The 18,199-nt window shown below is 52.6% G+C and overlaps 3 protein-coding genes across 6 annotated transcripts; 1 reads left to right on the top strand and 2 right to left on the bottom strand.

Moving 5' to 3' along the window:
* Window positions 1-405: 405 nt before the first annotated feature.
* On the top strand, window positions 406-12,146 carry LOC125508957 (probable diphthine methyl ester synthase). Of its 3 annotated transcripts, none has more exons than XM_048673781.1 (7): window positions 406-676; window positions 790-914; window positions 1,471-1,700; window positions 2,255-2,294; window positions 2,475-2,566; window positions 7,651-7,849; window positions 11,930-12,146. In XM_048673781.1, the coding sequence occupies exons 1-6, from the start codon at window positions 527-529 to the stop codon at window positions 7,833-7,835; spliced, it is 822 nt and encodes a 273-aa protein (XP_048529738.1). In that variant the 5' UTR covers window positions 406-526; the 3' UTR covers window positions 7,836-7,849; window positions 11,930-12,146. The 3 variants fall into 3 exon arrangements, with proteins under 3 accessions (XP_048529738.1, XP_048529737.1, XP_048529736.1); XM_048673780.1 differs by lacking the exon at window positions 11,930-12,146 and adding an exon at window positions 7,963-8,188; XM_048673779.1 differs by lacking the exon at window positions 11,930-12,146 and having other exon boundaries at window positions 7,651-8,188.
* On the bottom strand, window positions 8,210-11,804 carry LOC125508956 (protein IQ-DOMAIN 12-like). Of its 2 annotated transcripts, none has more exons than XM_048673778.1 (6): window positions 11,502-11,804; window positions 10,897-11,006; window positions 10,487-10,804; window positions 10,184-10,414; window positions 9,124-9,255; window positions 8,210-9,015 (listed from the first exon to the last, which is right to left on the bottom strand). In XM_048673778.1, exons 2-6 carry the CDS (start codon window positions 10,978-10,980, stop codon window positions 8,350-8,352), a joined length of 1,431 nt encoding a protein of 476 aa, XP_048529735.1. In that variant the 5' UTR covers window positions 10,981-11,006; window positions 11,502-11,804; the 3' UTR covers window positions 8,210-8,349. The 2 variants fall into 2 exon arrangements, with proteins under 2 accessions (XP_048529735.1, XP_048529734.1); XM_048673777.1 differs by lacking the exon at window positions 11,502-11,804 and adding an exon at window positions 11,324-11,445.
* A 4,421-nt stretch (window positions 12,147-16,567) lies between the features above and the next one.
* Window positions 16,568-18,192, bottom strand: LOC125555981. The gene is made up of 2 exons (XM_048718784.1): window positions 17,277-18,192; window positions 16,568-16,998 (listed from the first exon to the last, which is right to left on the bottom strand). Exons 1-2 carry the CDS (start codon window positions 18,007-18,009, stop codon window positions 16,952-16,954), a joined length of 780 nt encoding a protein of 259 aa, XP_048574741.1. The 5' UTR covers window positions 18,010-18,192; the 3' UTR covers window positions 16,568-16,951.
* Between the last annotated feature and the right edge of the window lie 7 nt (window positions 18,193-18,199).

The following is an 18,199-nucleotide window of genomic DNA, read 5'->3' on the forward strand; positions in this document are numbered from 1 at the left end:
GTCGTCATCGACGACGCACCGCCGCCGCCACCAGTCCGCCATGGCGACGCCGGGTCCAGCAGGGGCGCCCACGTCAAGGAGGAGAAGGCCGACGACAAGGATGGCGGCGACGACGGCGACTCCTCGGTGTTCAACCAGTTTCTTTTAAATTAGTTTATTATATATTTGTTATGTAATGAAAATCGGCGAATTTTGTCCAAATATATGTTCAAGTTGGCTGAAATTTGTGGTGTTTAGCCGAACTTCGCCGAACTGTGTCGAAATTTGCTATACTTTTTTAATTTTTAAACGCGTCTGGGGCGACTCTGAGGCCGTCGGCTGGGGACCGACTCGTCGAGATCCATTTTTTACGCCGGCTCACCCACTCGACGATTTTAGGCGCCTACCGCTGGAGATGCTCTTAGGGTGCAGCTCGAGATGGTATAATTGTTTGGCTTTGAGAGTAGTAGACGGCGAGTCGCCAGTTTTCCCCCACCCTCCCTCCACCAGAGACGACAGAGCACGGAGAAAGCGAACGACCGCGGCGATGCTCTACATAGTCGGCCTCGGCCTCGGCGACGAGCGCGACATCACGGTGCGGGGGCTCGACGCCGTCCGCCGCTGCGCCAAGGTCTACATGGAGGCCTACACCTCCCTCCTCTCTCTCGGCCTCGACCCCGCCTCGCTCGCCAACCTCGTGCGTTTCTCTCTTCTCTTGGATGGCCACCACCTGTTCGCGCAAATGTCTGCGCGGCCGAACCAGGGTAAGTGGTCGTCCCTCATCTCCCTTTGCTTCTCGTTTCTTTGCAGGAGAAGATGTACGGCAAGGAGATCACGGTCGCCGACCGCGAGATGGTAGAGGAGCGCGCGGACCAGATGCTGAGCGAGGCCGCGGAAGCCGACGTCGCCTTCCTCGTCGTCGGCGACCCGTTTGGGTAATGGTTGCTACGCTTTCTTCCGGTATTTGGATTGGCTCGCTCTGTTGGGTCGTGCGCGTGTAGGATATGTGTGCTCATTTCTATTTTTTCAGAGACTTCGATATTGTGCGATTCTGTTCAGTGTGCTATTGGCAGTGCGCTCATTTGCTCGTATGTGGATGCTCGTGTGGTCAATTATTTATACTAATAATGATCTGGTTGTGTTTTGCATAAGTATTTGGTATCAATTCTAGACTTCTTTTAGGGAAACAAGCAACTCCCTCATCCCACACGCAAGCATGTTTTTGTGCATTTGTGTATATATGCACTTATTTGCATGCGCCTTTAATCAAACAGACTGTACATTTATATATGTGTATCCATGCTATTTATTTTCTTTGTCCATTCACATGTTTGCCCTGGATGCATGATCCTGTTTTTTGTACATGCCATTGTGTAAGCTAAGTGTGTGGACTTTCTCCCATGTGTCATTTTCTTGTTGCATTCACAGATTTTTATATTAGTTTAATAAGTCAAACGTTTAACCTGCACATGATTGTGATGAAATTTGCAGGGCGACCACACACACTGATTTGGTTGTTCGTGCCAAGAACATGGGGGTAGAGGTTAAGGTTATCCACAATGCATCTGTCATCAATGCTATTGGCGTTTGTGGGTTGCAACTTTACCGCTATGGAGAGACCATCTCTATACCTTTCTTCACAGAGACATGGAGACCGGACAGTTTCTATGAGAAAATTCAGAACAGTCGTCGACTTGGCTTGCATACTCTTTGCCTACTAGGTTGGTATTGCTTTCTTGAACCATGCAAACAACATTTAGCACTTGGTATTCCTGAGATTAACCATGACAGGCTGAGACACATGGCATGTCTGACTGTTAATATTTCTCTTCATGATATTGGGTCTTCGTTCTTTTTATGAAAAATGCACAAATGCTCAACATATTTATATACCGTGACAAGATTAGGATATAATTCTGATGACTGTGTGACATTATTAGACAGTTGCGTATTTCCTAGTCACTGTTTCTTGTAATAGTGAAATTATTATCACTTTGTCTGCAAGTTATGATATAATTCTGATGAATATACGCCATTACTAGTCATTTACACATTTCCTAGTCATGGTTTCTTGTAATTTAACAGCAACTGGCGCTCCTCCAATCACTTTGTTTGCAAGTTAAGATATACTAGTTCTGATGATTTGAATGTACGGCAAATTTGTTTTCAGTACTAGTCCTCATACTACTACTACCACTTTATCGGCTACTGCTAATGGGGCTTGGTTAGGGGTTCTTGTTATCAGATAACTTAGTAGTTCTCTTATCCAATGCAGACATCCGTGTTAAGGAGCCAACACTTGAGTCCTTATGCAGGTAATTTACGTATTATCTATCTTTGTAGTATGTTCTCGTGAATAACAAAATATTTCTAACGAGAATTAGATATGCACTAGAGATCTCTTGTCTATGCATTCTCCTCCCAAAGACTTGCTCAATGTTGTGTGATGTAAGTAGTCTTTTGCCATTTTGTATAATTGAGATGTTTGCTTTCAGAGGAAAGAAAGTGTACGAACCAGCAAGATTCATGACCGTGAACACTGCAATAAGTCAGCTTTTGGAGGTGGAGGAACTGCATGGGGGATCTGGTATTTTCTAGTGTTTGTTAACTTATTTTCCTACGAGTTAGCTTTATTTGGAACATTCTGATCAATGTCACAACCTGATAAGAGCATCTCTAGCAGATCCACAAAAATCCGGTACTGCAAAAATCATTTTAGGGTTCCCACGAAAAGTCGAAAACGATTTTGCAGGAACGTGAAGGCCCTGAAGGCCCCGGCGGAACAGATCCTGTAAATCTCGTACTGCAAATTTTAAAACATCTTCGGCTAGAAAATAGTTCAACACAACCATAGTGCATACATAGCAAATTAAACATCTTCGCGCTACAAATTAAACATAAAGTCGACGGTCACTCGTCGACGCCGAGGTAGAGCTTCACGACAGACTTGTGGAGCGCGTTGGCGAGGTCGGCCTCCTCCTTGGCAACGGTGAGACGGTCGGCGACACCTTCTTCTCTGGCCGCCAAAGCCTTCTCCGCTGCGACGAGCTACGCATCGTCCTCTTGGCAACTTTGAAAATGCGGAAAGAGTTGGTCGTGGATGATAGGAGCTGGGATCCTACCAGTTCTAGCCCTTAGGTTGTAGGGATGGAAGGGAGGATGGCGAGGGACTGGGCGCGGGCGGTGGCCAGTCGGCGCCGTGGCCGCGCGACGAGAGGAGGAGGAGACAGGGTGGCGGCTAGGGTTTTAGGGTTCCGGCTCCTGAAGGGAGCCGGGCAATAGTTATGACTTAATTCCAAAAGGTGGCCTTACAAGTGTTTATATAATCCTCGAAGTGCTAATAAAAATAAAGATAAGTTGGGCTAAGCCCCTAACTAGACCCGCCATTGGGCCTCCGCCGGCTATATGAGACGCCGGTCATAACATCTCTTCCCGCCTGCACAAACAGCTCATCCTCGAGTTGGAAGTCTGGAAAATGCTGGCGGAACTCCTGGAGCCGCTCCCAAGTGGCGTCCTCCTCCGGAAGGCCTTGCCATTGGATCAACAAATGCCACACGCCGCGGCGCTACTGGGCCTTCAACACCTTCGCTGGGCCCGGAAGAAGACGCCCATCGGAGGTTGGAGGAAGCGCTGGCGCAGCCAGGGTGGCTCACTGCGGAAAGGCTTGAGCAAGCCCACATGGAAGACGTCATGGATGCACGCGCCGGCCGAAAGTTGAAGGCGGTAGGCGACCTTGCTGATGCGTTCCACCACTGAAAATGGGCCCGCGTAGCAAGGGCCCAGCTTGCGCTTAGCGCGCGGATCCAGCGACTGTGTAGAGCGGTGAAGGAGCCGCAACCACACCCAGTCGCCCACCGCAAACTCCGCCTCGCGGTGGTGGCCGTCATAGTACTTCTTGGACAGCTGCTAGGCCTGGAGTAGACGCTGGCGCACCTCGGTAAGGATCTTGTCCCTGATGCGGAGGTCGCCAGCCGCCTCCGTGCGGGCCGTCCTGGGGTCAACCGGTAGGATGAGTGGTGGAGGGCGACCATAGACGACCTCAAAAGGTGTGGCGCGCAGGGCGGAGTGGTAGGAGGTGTTGTAGCAGTACTCCGCCCACGAGAGCCAGTCCACCCAAGCTCGGGGACGATCACCTGTAACACAGCGCAAATACATAGCAATCACCTTGTTGACCACCTTGGATTGGCCATCCGTCTGGGGGTGGAATGCCGTACTGAGGCGTAGTTTCACGCCGCCATCCGGAAGAGATCCTGGCAGACATGACGAGTGAACACCGGGTCACGGTCGCTGACGATCGAAGAGGGGAACCCGTGGAGGCGGACGATGCCGTCAAAGAAGGCACGCGTCACGGAGGCGGCGGTGTAGGGGTGGCCGAGCGCGATGAAGTGTGCATACTTGGAGAAGTGGTCGACCACCGTGAGGATGACGGACTTGCTTCCCACCTTGGGAAGGCCCTCGATGAAGTCCATGGAGATGTCGGCCCAGACCTGAGATGGCACCTCAAGGTCTATAGTAGGCCCACCAGCTGCAGTGTCTCCGTCTTGTTGCGCTGGCATGTCATGCAAGACCGCACCTAGTCTCGCACCAGCGCCTGGTTGTCGGGGATGTAGAAATCTGCCCGGAGACGGTGGAGGGTCTTCTGCACGCCCTCGTGACCGACCGAGTGGGCTAGCACCAGGGCCTGGTGACGGAGGTCGCCGTGATCCGGTACGAAGAGCCGACGCCCGTGCAGGACCAGGCCATCCGCCAAGCGCCACGGCTCCTCCAGGTCGCCGGCGTCGAGGCGCTGCCGAAGGAGCCGCGCATTCAGAGCGCTCGCAATGCCCTGGCGGATGTTGTCGATGAGGGCGAAGGAGGGCCCAGAGCGGATGCAGAGGGCTGCGCCCGCGGGCCCGTCCGTGTCGGTGTCGTGGTCGGCGTCGCGGCGAGACAGTGCGTCGGCCACGGTGTTGAGGCGGCCCGGACGGTACTCGACGGTGAAGTCGAAGCCAAACAACTTGCTGATCCACTGATGTTGCGGCACGGTGGAGAGGCGCTGGTCCAACAAGAACTTGAGGCTGTAGTGATCGTGCGAATACGGAATGGCCGCCCCCACAAATATGGCCTCCAGTGGCGCACCACCTGCACCAAGCCAATGAGCTCCCGCTCGTAGGCCGCGAGCTTGTGGTGGCGCGCTGCGAAGGACCTGCTGAAGAACGCGAGTGGCCCGTCACCCTGATGTAGGACGGTGCCAAACCCCACGCCCTAGGCGTCACAGTCCACCACGAAGAGCTTGTCGAAGTCCGGCATCTGGAGGACCGGCCCCGTCGTGAGCGCCTGCTTGAGGGACGTGAACGCCTCGGTTGCCTCAGTATCCCACGAGAAGGCGTCGCAATTGTAGCACAACCCCTGACGGCGGCGCTTGAGCTGCTCGGTCGGGGTGAGCCGGCGGAAATGACGCGTCGCGGGGGCCTGGGCCAGACGTCCCGCCGCTGGTGGTGTCGGTGGCGGCCGGGCGGTCTGTCGGGCGCCCCGGGACGGTGACGCCTGCTGCATGGCCACCGCGCGCCGCTCGAAGGTGCGGGCATAGTACATGGCCGTCTGGAGGTCCTGTAGGCCCTGCATCTCCACGTCCACGCGGATATGATCCGGTAGACCGCCAACAAAGAGCTCGGCCTGCTGGCGAGCCGTGATGCTGGGCGCGTGGCACGCCAGGGCCTGGAAGCGGTCGGCGAAGTCCTGCACCGAAGAGGTGAAGGGTAGGCGCCCAAGCTCCGCCAGCCGGCTCCCGCGTACCGGTGGCCCGAAGTGTAAGAGGCAAAGCTCGTGGAAACGCTCCCACGGAGGCATGCCGCCCTCATCCTGCTTGAGGGCGTAATACCATGTCTGTGCGGCGCCTTGAAGGTGGTAGGAGGCGATCAAGGTGCGGTCGGACGCGAGCGTGCGTTGCCCCTTGAAAAACTGGTCGCACTGATTGAGCCAGTTCAGGGGGTCCACTGTGCCGTCGTAGGTGGCGAACTCGAGCTTGGAGAAGCGCGGCGGTGTCTGGCCATGGACGGTGGAGGGGTACACCTCATCGGTGCGAAGCAGCGAGGACGACAGCGGCCCACCTTGGAACAGGGGCCCGTCGACGCCGCCGTAGGGGTCGGCGGAGCCCGAGGCCCTGCCGAACTGGATGGCCGAGGACGGCACCGGCGGGGACGACACGTGTGGCTGTCCGGAGGCTGTCGTGTAGACCGGCTCGAGGGACCCGGCGAGCCAGGCCGGTAGCGGTGATGGCGATGGGGGAAACTGGACCTGGTGGACGGGCACCCCCGGAGCCGTCGTTGGGGCACCCTGGGTCGCGGCCGGCGGCGGCTGCAACTGCTGGTGCGGCAGCGCCACGGTGGGCGTGACATGGGGCTGTTGCTGCGGCTGTATGGTGGAGGCGCCGATGTGCGCCGCGGGTGGCGGCTATTGCGCGGCGGGAGCGAAGGGCGTCGCCGAGGGGTGCGGCGGTGGCGCGGTGGCGAAGGGCCTCGGCGGCTGCGGCCCGTAGTGGCTGGCGAGGAAAGTGCGGATGCCCGCGACCGCCTGGGTGAGGTCTCGGAGGACAGCCGTCATCTCCTCCGGGGTGTAGACGACAGGGGGAGGGGGGCGAGCGGCGGAAGACATCGGCCCCGACAAGGACGGCGCCCTAGCCGCGGAGGTGGCCGGCGGCGAGGTGGTGGTCGGCTGCGGTGGAAGCGTGGTGGTGGGAAGAGGTGCAGACATGATCGATCCCGAGACAGCTGATACCAGATTGATAGGAGCTGGGATCCTACCAGGTCTAGCCCTTAGGTTGTGGGGATGGAAGGGAGGATGGCGAGGGGCTGGGCGCGGGCGGCGGCGAGAGGAGGAGGAGGCGGAGGAGGCAGGGGGCGGCTAGGGTTTTAGGGTTCCGGCTCCTAAAGTGAGCCGGGCAATAGTTATGACTTATTGCTTAATTCCAAAAGGTGGCCTTACAAGTGTTCATATAATCCTCGAAGTGCTAATAAAAATAAAGATAAGTTGGGCTAAGCCCCTAACTAGACGCGCCATTGGGTCTCCGCCGGCTATATGAGACACCGTTCATAACAGTGGAGCTCGTGGAAGCCGGCCCAAGGGCTATGCCCGCCGCTCCGGGAGAGCCGGCCGTGGTTGTGCGCTTGCTTCGAGCGCCATGGCTCAACGGCGGGCCGGCTGGAGCTGCTGGCCTCCGCGTCGTGCCGTGGGAGCTTGCGGAGGCGACCCGCCATTGCTGCCACACCCTCCAGTGCCACCGGCCATCGAGGAGAAGGAAAAAAAGGAGAGAAGCGGCGGAATTTGTCGCCGGGGTTGGGGAGGTCTAGCGGTGGCACGGGCGGATTGCGGCGGAGGGGATAGGGTTTGCTAACCCTAAAACCCGGCCAACCCCGTACATATAGCTCCAGAGGGGTGGATTTGTGGGCCGCCCGTAAATTTTTTATGGGGCCGGGCTTCGTTTAGTGGATCTGTTCAGGCCCAAAAAAACGGAGATCCTGCAAAACGGATGGAATTTTAAGGGCCGGCGAGCTTTTGCGGGATCTGCTAGAGTTGCTCTAAATTCTGCAACAATGATATTCTTAAGAATGCTTTAGATGTTCTGTTTACTATATATATTAAACTGAGTCTTACTGCAAAATGAACATTAAAAGATGATCTATCTATTTCCAGCATATGGTCCAGATTCGCTATGTATGGGTGTAGCTCGCCTTGGAAGCGATGATCAGAAGATTGTGGCTGGCCCCATGAAGAAACTACTAGATGTTGATTTTGGACCACCCCTTCACTGTCTCATTATAGTGGGAGAGACTCACCCTGTGGAACAAGAGATGCTAGAATTCTACATGATCAAGTAGTGATGAGCTTTCGTGTGAGTTTCACTCCTTCCCTCACTGAAGAAAATCTATGGTTATTAAAAGGGATCTTTACACCTTTTGCTGTCACCAATGTTCACTCATTGTCTATTTATGTCTACATTATTAGATGAGGAACTTGTAGTCTAGATGCACGGTCCCCATATGGAGAAAAGAAGCTCTCTTGAAGCGTTGATGTTTGCTTGCACTCGAAGTGTCCACCAGGAGTTTGCTGCTGGATCAGCGGCTACTCATATACCGAATAGACCTCGAGAGATATTGTTACTTATTCACAAACGTTGATCAGAATACTAGCTGCTATTGCAAGGTCATCACTGAATTCTCTTGTTCTTCCATGTTGTATGTGCACACGCCCATCATTTTGAAAGTTTGCAGATCCATATTGCATTAGCACAGCACGGTCAGTTTGAGAAGGTTTCCATGGTCAGACCCAGAGAGAGAGCAAGGCCACCAAACAAGGCAGCACTGGTCACATTACAAAGAAGTTCGTTTGTGTCTAGCGAATAGGGGTGTAGTGCTCCATCTGCATCTGGTGCAGCGCGGCTTCAGAGCCGAAGCTGTGGCGGCTCGGGGACCTCCTGGAGCGGATCCTCGACGGCGTCATCGGTCCCCCCTTGATGCGCGGCGAACGCTGCGCAACCGGCGGCCTGCTGGAGCGAGAAAAGCCCATGTCGCTGGCGACGGACGGCATCGGCGACATGGACGGGATGGGTGACATGAGGCGGTCGGCGAAGCACTGCTCCGAGTATGCGTCGGATGGCACGGCGAAGCGCTCCTTGGGCGTGCTCATGGACCGGAACTTGGCCTTGGCGGACGCCGTGGACGCCATGTACCCCGGGAAAGCCACTGCCGGCGAGCAGGCCTGCAGCCCATCGTCGATGCTCCCCCTCCCTGGCGTGCGCCTGGCGCGGCCGAAGGACCGCCTGGACGAGTAGCCGAGCCGCCTGCCATAGCCGTCGTCATCGCGGTCGTCGTCGTCCTCGAGGCAGGCAAGGGAGTCCCTGGAGCGAGGCGGCGGCGGGTGGGGGTGGGTGACCACGTCGACGGCCACGTCCTTGTCGAAGGGCTGCGAGCCGACCCACTCCTCCAGCCAGCTCCAGCGCTGGTTGAGCGTCTCCATCTCGTCCCTGGACATGGGCTGCCTCCTGATGCCGATCTTCTCCTGCCATGCATGCACGCCAGAGTTTGTTTTGTTTGTCAGCCACAGTTCGTGCGTCCATCCCGGAACGGAATGTTGACACTTGAGAGATTACTGGAGTAGGAGTATTACGTTTTGGATGGAGGCGTACTGCAGCGCGCGCACGCGCTTGATGGCGGCTTCCTCCCTGCTCCTCATCACGGCGCCCATCTCTTCCTTGGAGAGGGTGCTGCCGTCCCACCCCCGGCTGCTCTGCTGCTGCTCCTGCACGGCACACCACACGGCATGAGGAGAGGAGGAATAACGAAATATACTCCGACTGTAGCAGTACTGCACATATTCGTTCCAGGACACGGCTTTGCTTCAGCGACGGGACGGGACGAGATCAATCATTTCCCCCGGACGGCACACGACACGGCATGAGGACGCAGCAGTATTTTTCACGGCGGTCGAAATATGCGATCTCGCTTTTCCTTTCACTGTAGTACTACTTGCACTAGTACTATTCTCGGATCTGTACGACTGCTTGAGCCTCCTGTCCTGGTGGGCCGATTTTTACCGGCTACGTACTACAGTAGTATTACCTCTGTAAACAAATGTTTTAATGATCTAAAACGTCTTATGCTTATTTACAGAGGGAATAGTGCTTTGTACTATATTATATTTGCGTGATGATAATGCAGAGCGTTAGATCCGTAGAATGATACGCGATGCAATGGCGTACTGCAAGCAAGTCGGCACATTTGGGCTCTACGCTACAGGCTACCAACAAACCGCGGACACACCACGTGCCGAAACGCAAGTGAATAATGTGGGCAGGCAGAGGCAGCGCACATTCGACTCGACAGGCACATGAACACCAACATCCTTCACATGCGTATGCATGCATGCGTGTACGTACTAGAACTAGTCACTAGTGGTCCACATCCACATCAGGAGGAGGAGGAGGGGGATGTCAAAGCAAAGCTGCAGCAGCCAGCAAGCAAGGAGACACATCGACGACGTGACCGCTGCCAACTTTAACCCGCATCACATGCAGATCCAGCCGCAGCCGCATGCATGTGCGTCGCAAATCATTCGCACGTTCATTCACACCGGCCGGCAGGCGATCGATCGACCAGGCGCCGCAGAGTGACCAGTGAGTGAAACATTTATTTATTTTCTCGAGAAAAAAATGAGCTGTGGAACTTACTTGCAGCGCGGCGGCGTACAGCTCCCGGCCTCTCCTCAGCAGGGCGTCCATGCCGTCGTGGGAATGCTCCTGCTCGTGCTCGACGTCGGCCCTGGCGCGCTGCCGGGCCTGGATCTTCACCAGCGACTCGAGGCCCCGCAGCGTCGTCGCCGTCTGCCGCCGCACCGCCTGCCCGCGGATCACCGCCTGCAACCTCACCAGGCCCTTGAGCGCGCGCAGTGCCCTCCGCGCCTGCGCCCACAGCGACAGCGTTACTACAGGACACGGACAGCTTTAATTTTCTTGCCCAACCAGAATGCTTACGAGGTATCCGCGGTAGGCTGACTGAATCGCGACGGCGGCGAACAGCTCGTGGCCGGAAGACGCGGGGTCCTCACGCGCCGGCGCCGGCGAGGGGGGTCCTGTGAGGCGGACCACCTCCGCGGCCGCGTGGGCGGCCGCGACGGCCGCCTCTGCGGCCGCTGCGGAGGCGAGCGCGACCGCCACCGCGTGCTTGCTCTGCTCCTCCTCCGCGTGCCTGATCTGAATCTGACCCGTCGCCGGCTCCGGCTCCGGAGCTGGCAGGGCAAACGAGTGCTGGGTCTTGAGCTTCCCTACCAGCCATCTCTTGCTCTTCACCTTCTGCAAAAAAGGAGAAAATCTTGCACCATGGAATCACCCGTAATTTTACATGAATTTTCCGGAGATTACAAGAAACAAGATTGGGACGATACCTTGTCTGGCTTGGGTTTCTGCTTGGGCTCGGAGATGAAGAGCCTCTTGATGCGCTCGAACCACCCCTTCTTCTTCCTCTCCATTCTTCTGTCTATCTGCTCTGGGATGTCTGGAACAAGGGGAAACAAACCACCGTTCAGCCGAAATGTATAGAAGCCACGAGGATTGGCGGTGGATCATATGTCTCAGTCGTACGATCTACGGAGATGTTGGGAAAAGGCCTAGCAGGATGGCTCTTTGCTGGAAACGCAAGTCACTGTCCATGCGCAAATCAAGAAAGAGCACGAGAAGAAATGTAGAGCATGGGATTTGGGCTTTCTCATGTCTTGTCTTTTCCAAGATAAGAAACCAAATCAAACCGTGGAGAACTGTGAATCATTTTCGGAAACAGGATTTCGATGCAACAAATCAGAAGCGAGGTCGCACCACACGCGAACAATACAATGATGGGGACCTGCTCGCATTGCATCTGAATTCTGAATCGAGCAGAGCATCCGGAGCACTGGGAGAGAAATGCAACCAATATACGGAGGAAGGAACAAAGGGGGCGAGCAGAGAGAGATGTAGATGGAGAAGAAAAGGGAAGTGAATTCCAAGTACGTACCTTGTAGGGGAGTGTGCAGTGATCCAAGAGCGCCTCAGTCTCTTAGCAGCTTCTTGTGGAGCTGATGGCAGAGAGGGAGGGGTGGCCTCATGTAGGCAGATCAGAGTCGTGCTCGCCACATGTGGGAACCAAATTCCAGTGGGGAGCCAGCAATTAGTCGTGAACCCCACATGTGTGAGAACGAACTTAGGACACACAGTCTCTCTCCGAGTCCACTGTTTATATAGGAACAGGATGGCCCATTTGCAACCAGCCCTTTGAGAATTGGTGGCAAGGTGTGAAAACTGATGTCAGGTATATATATCATATTCTGCAAGAAACAAAGAAAAATCAGTGCTATTTTGCACAACCCAGAGCCGTCACTCTTTCCCTTCCCATGTCTCCATTTTATTAAGGTCGACGGTAACGTCTTCTCTTGTTGAACGCAGGGTGGTAGTACAAACAATCCGGTGGGTGCAACTTGACAAATAAACAATGGGATGAAAGGACGCAGGAGAAAAGGGAAAGCTCCCTTTACAATTGCACGGCTGTAAAGGCATGGATCAAGGTCTGTTTTGTGGGCACTGTATCTGGGAGAAGATCTGATCATATAACACTTTGTGGTCACCGACCGCTGGTTTGGAGATCTGATCAAGAAACATAGGGTATGCTGATTTTATTCATTCTGGAACCGAAAGAGAATACTTAATTAGGACGAAAGGACATATGTTCACAACACTACAAAACGAATGAAGATAAAATTCTATACACAAATATATTTAAGGTAGTAACAAATTATTGCATTCTGTAATAAAAAGGGTTACCATCGGTAAGTACAGACATATAGCTTAGGGGCCCCGAATTTGGCACTCAAGTCGTTCCTCGGTAGGCACTCGAAAGGGATAATGACGTACCCACAAAGTAGAGCATTTGGATGTTACACGAGCCTGTAACAGTAGGGTCACCATGTTATTCGAGCCTGTAACAGTAGTACCCATAAACTATTTTCGATCGGAAATACTAACTAGCGAACGTTCTCTACGAGGGGGGTGGCAAGCGAATGTTTTCTAATGGCATTTTTAGGTGGTAGGAGATGGAAATTTCTGCCCATTTTTGCTGCAAAATTTTCTTCTTTTAATGCCATGCGTCTCTGAAGAAATTCTCTGAAGAACCGGCTAGAAAAACGTTCGAAATAGCCACCCATCCCAGTGAATATTCGCCAACTATTCAGTTTCTTTTTGATTAATCTCGACCAGAACTCATGAAATGTCGGCAAATTTAGATTAGATTTGAATCTAATCGAAATTTTGAAGTGATTAATATTTCGGTACCCACCGGTACATTACAAAATCTTCTTCAAGTTTTTTTTTTCCTTTTGCCGAAGCACCGGGCATTTGTTCTAGGGGCAGGAACCTATGTACCCTAAAAAGAACATTTATTCAAGGGCTTTGATGGCAAGAAAGAGTACTCATTTGACTTGTTTTCCACAGGACCTCCAGATCCAATCCGCCAATCTAGGTGCGTGGAAAAGGCAATAATACCAGCAACCATGTGGTAGGACCAGCCTCCCACACACAAGTTGTATATCTGAACAATTATTGAAAAGGTTAACTAACTAACTAACGTGGAGAAAAGGAAGAAAAATGCCATCTAGCCCAGATCAGATGCCATACTGAAGGGCGGCTAGTGGTGCCACGGCTGCATCAGCTCCACTACAGACCATGGATCGTGCAGCTAAAGCAGGGGAAGAGTGAGGAAACTAGGAGAGGAGAAGAGGGACATGTCATATCTGCATATACATCACCTCACAAACATCCTCAGAAACAAAGCTTCCGGAGCTGCTCTGCTCTGGTCAGTTTGTTTGATTGTTTATTTATGCACTCCAGTAGTTCTGAGGACCAAGACTTCCTAGTCCCTGCCAATATTCTGCCATTCAAATTATGCAACCCAACAGCGCCCTCGTTACTACAGTGAGTCGAAGCGGATAAATTTCTCAAGTCGTTGTTCTGGCTCCAAGATCCAATGCCAAACTCGCTTGACTTTGAGAGAAGCTGCAATCTTAACCACACCACTGCATCAGGTTTACCGGTTCAGAAACCTAATTTATACTGGACATCAGTTTTAGTACATGACATGAATCCCAGATCCAATGCTTTGATGATGTCCTTTATTCCAATGGGAGCAAGCATTATTTTTTAATTTATAAAGGGCGGTTTTATTAATCCAAATATAGCATCAAGTGAATACAAAGCATGATGATCAACATTCGGCCTCTGCATAGTTAGGAGATACACAACCAAACACCAACAATCGGACAAAATAAAAGATAAAGGCCGATGTTTCAACAACAATAAAGTGTCGAAGCAGGTGTTGGACCGATCCGGAGATTCTGTTGTCATTCATGTTGGGTAAAAACTGTTAGGAAATATGCAACTTGTATTCCCATGAGGCCATAGGCCGATATATATATACATGTACAGGTGTGGAACATATGCAGGAAACCCCTCATACAACGGGATAAATACAAAGGGGTACATGACTTATATTATAACTCTAACACCCCCCCTCAAACTCATGGTGGATGAACAACACTGAGTTTGGAGAGATAAAAGCCATGTTGTGCTCGAGTCTGAGCCTTCGTCAGGAAATCCGCCAACTGTAACTCGGAAGGCACATACTGAAGAGCAATAACCTGATCCTGCACAGCAACGCGCACATAGAAAGCATCAACACCAATATGCTTGGTGAGCTCATGCTTCACAGGATCGCGTGCAATGCTGATAGCACCTGTATTGTCAGATAAAAGCAGAGTCGGTGTAGTGACAGAAACACCAAAATCCTGAAGTAACCACCGTAACCAAGTCACCTCTGCCGTCAAAAGAGCCATTGCTCGCAACTCAGCCTCAGCACTCGAACGGGAAACTGCAAGCTGTTTCTTCGTCTTCCAGGCAATGAGAGAACCACCAAGAAAAACACAATAAGCAGAAAGTGAACGGCGATCGGAAGGATCACTAGCCCACGTAGCATCCGAATAGGCCTGGAGCTGTAAAGAACTGGAGCGAGGAAAGAATAGACGGTGAGAGATCGTGCCTCGAAGATATCGAAGAACACGAAGGAGATGACTATAGTGAACCGAGGTGGGGGCAGAGACAAACTGACTCAGAATATGAACCGGATAAGAGATGTCCGGACGAGTGACAGCTAGATAGACAAGACTGCCAATAAGATGACGATAACGCGTCGGGTCAGGGAGAGGATCACCATCAGTAGCACGGAGGTGAACATTGAGCTCCATAGGAGTCTCAACAACGCGCTCGTCAGTAAGAGCAGCACGAGCAAGAAGATCCTGGATATACTTTTCCTGGGATATAAAAAAGCCATCAGAGGTAGAAGAGACTTCAATCCCAAGAAAGTAGCGAAGAGGTCCAAGATCAGACATAAGAAACTGCTCACTAAGACGGGCCTTTACAAAGGCAATATACTCGGGGTCATCCCCCGTGATGATCATGTCATCAACATAAAGAAGAAGAAGAGTCCGACCACGAGGAGAAAGGTGAATAAACAATGCTGGATCATGAGCACTTGCTAAAAAACCAGCAGTAGTGATCACAGAGGCAAAGCGCTCAAACCAGGCGCGGGGGGCTTGTTTAAGGCCATAGAGAGAGCGACGAAGACGACATACCATGCCATCAGGAACATAATACCCAGGTGGTGGCTGCATGTACACCTCCTCACGCAGCTCACCATTAAGAAAGGCATTCTTAACATCAAGCTGAGATATAGACCAGTGGCGTGCAGAGGCAACGGCAAGAAGTGTACGAACAGTGGTCATATGAGCCACAGGAGCAAAAGTCTCGTCATAATCACGACCATGCTCCTGCTGAAAACCATGAGCCACAAGACGAGCTTTGTGACGCTCAAGAGAACCATCGGAGCGAGTCTTAACCTTGTAGACCCACTTACAAGTGATCGGACGGACGCCGGGAGGAAGAGAAACAAGATCCCAGGTACCAGTGCGTTCAAGAGCAGCAATCTCCTCTGCCATCGCAAACTGCCATTCAGGATGAACAACAGCCTGATGGTAAGAAGTCGGCTCAAGAACAGCAGCACCAGCGGTGGGAAATCCAAAGCGATCAACAGGCGGACGAGGACGAGAACGCAAGCCATAAGTAGGCTGAGAGGAAGATGATGACCCATCCACAGAGGCATCGACTGGTCGTAGACGATGAGTGTAATGCTAAGGAAGAGATGGAATAATAGAAGGAGGAATCGGCAAGGTAGAATCAGGGGGTGGCGACGAAGAAGTCACCGGAGATGAAGGTGTAGAATCCGGTGACAGACTGGGAGAGGAGACCGGGGAGGATGGTGGCTGCAAATCAACTAGATGTGGAGAAGGAGAGGAAGTGGAACGGAGAGATACAGTCTCGGCGGGGGTGATAGGTGAGTCAGGAAAAGTGAGGAAAGAGATATCCTGCACTGAAAAAGTCGAGGAAGATGGGCGTGGGTAGAAGGGACGAGACTCTTCAAAAGTCACATCTCGAGAGATACGTATCCGACGACCAATAGGATCCCAACAACGATAGCCCTTATGCTCATCACTGTAGCCTAAGAAGACACACTCAACAGACTGAGCGGTTAGTTTGGTGCGTTCGCGAGGGGCAAGAAGAACATAGCAAACACAACCAAATGAGCGAAGCATCGAATAATCGGGAGAACGATCAAAAAGTCGCTCGAAAGGAACACCACCCTGTAGAGCAGCGGAAGGCTGTATATTGATAAGATAGGTGGATGTGGAGACGGCCTCAGCCCAAAAATGAGGTGGGAGAGAGGCAACAATCATCAATGCACGAGCCGTCTCAAGAAGATGTCGATGCTTTCGCTCAGCCGCACCATTCTGAGCATGAGCACCAGGACAAGAGAATTGAGAGAGAGTCCCGTGCTCAGCAAGAACACCACGCAACATCTTAGAGATATACTCGCCAGCGGAGTCAGCACGAAAAACACGAATGGGTGAAGAGAACTGAGTATGAACCATGGCAGCAAAACGCTTATAAATAGACAACACCTCAGAACGAGAAGTCATGAAATAAAGCCATGTGTAACGAGAGAAATCATCTATGAAAATAATATAGTATTTATGACCACCTTTCGAAGCGAAAGGGGCCGGACCCCATACATCAGAATGGACTAAATCGAAAGGACGCTTAGACACTGACTCACTATGTGAATATGGTAACTGAATCTGCTTGCCAAGACGACAACCCTGACACTCTAAAGAGACATCTCCTGAGACAGACCCCAGAAGGCCTCGACGAACTAAAGAAGACAACCGAGAACCACACAGATGACCAAGTCGATGATGCCACTGCTGGAAGGAACCAGTGATGGAGGCGACAGAAGCGGAAGAACTGGCGATGGTGGTGGCGGCAGAAGGAACATGAAGCCAGTCCAACTCCCAAAGACCCTGAGAATCACGGCGGCGAGGGCCAGCCCCAACCAGAGTGTGCGTGTGACGGTCCTGGACAGAACAAGAGTCAACGTCGAGGATGACGCGACAACGAGAATCCGTAAGTTGACCAGCAGAAAACAAATTCATGGTAAGTCGAGGAACATGAGCAACATCAGGAACAGAATAAGAAGGAGTAGTAAGATTGCCTCTACTAGCAACAGAAAGTGGAGTACCATCAGCAGTGAAGACATGAATAGGAGAATCCAGTGATCGAAGAGAGGACAAAGTGGAAGAATGAGAAGACATATGAAAAGAAGCTCCAGAGTCCAGAACCCATGGGGATGTACCTGACTGTGTAGAGGGTGATTGCTCAGTGCGGGAAGCATCAGTCACAGAACCGGCAGTACCCGTCGAGGAAGAACCTGAAGCCGCGAGCAGACGCTTAAGTCTCAGAATATCCTGCTCAGTCAAAGCAATGGCTGAAGCTGTCGAGGTAGATGACGAAGTCCCTGAAGATGATGATCGAGCTTTGCGTAGGTGTTTCTTCTTCGTGTAGCACTGAGACTCAAGATGACCATCATTGTTGCAATAGGCGCAATGTGGACGGGGGCGACCTGAGCCTCCAGAAGGAGTGGGCAAGAGCGGCGGAGCACTCGAGCGAGAAGTGGTCGATGGAGCAGGTGGCGTAGGAGCACGAGTAGCAAGCACAGAGGGAACCTCCAGCAAACCAGCACCACGTAAGCGAGTCTCCTCAGCACGAATCTCAGAAAGCGCCTCCATGAGAGAAATACGGCCACGAGCAAACAACTGAGCACGCTGGGGCTCAAACTCCTTACGGAGCCGAGACAGGAACTCATAGACGCGATGAAACTCCAAATTGGCCTGGACAGCCTGGCAACAGGGGCAGGTACGACACCCAGCACTACGGAGAGAATCAAGCTGGCGCCAGATAGCAGAACTCTGTGCATAGAAGTCATCAACAATAGAGTCACCCTGCTGAAGAGCATGCTCCTGACGGATCACAGAGAGGTATAAGGCATCACCAGAGGGCTGATAGCGCTCACGAAGACGGGTCCACATCTCAAAGACAGTAGGAAGACCCAGAAATTCAGAAGCAAACTAAGGCAGAACACTAGCAGTGAGAACAGCTGCAGCACGAGCATCATCATCAAGCCACTGGTTGTAAACAGACAGAGCACCATGATACGTCTGAAGAGCCTCCTCATAAGCCAAAACCCTCTCATCATAAGCACGATCAGCAGCCTCATCA

This window comes from Triticum urartu, chromosome 5 (assembly GCF_003073215.2).
Source record: "Triticum urartu cultivar G1812 chromosome 5, Tu2.1, whole genome shotgun sequence".
Taxonomy (NCBI): domain Eukaryota; kingdom Viridiplantae; phylum Streptophyta; class Magnoliopsida; order Poales; family Poaceae; genus Triticum; species Triticum urartu.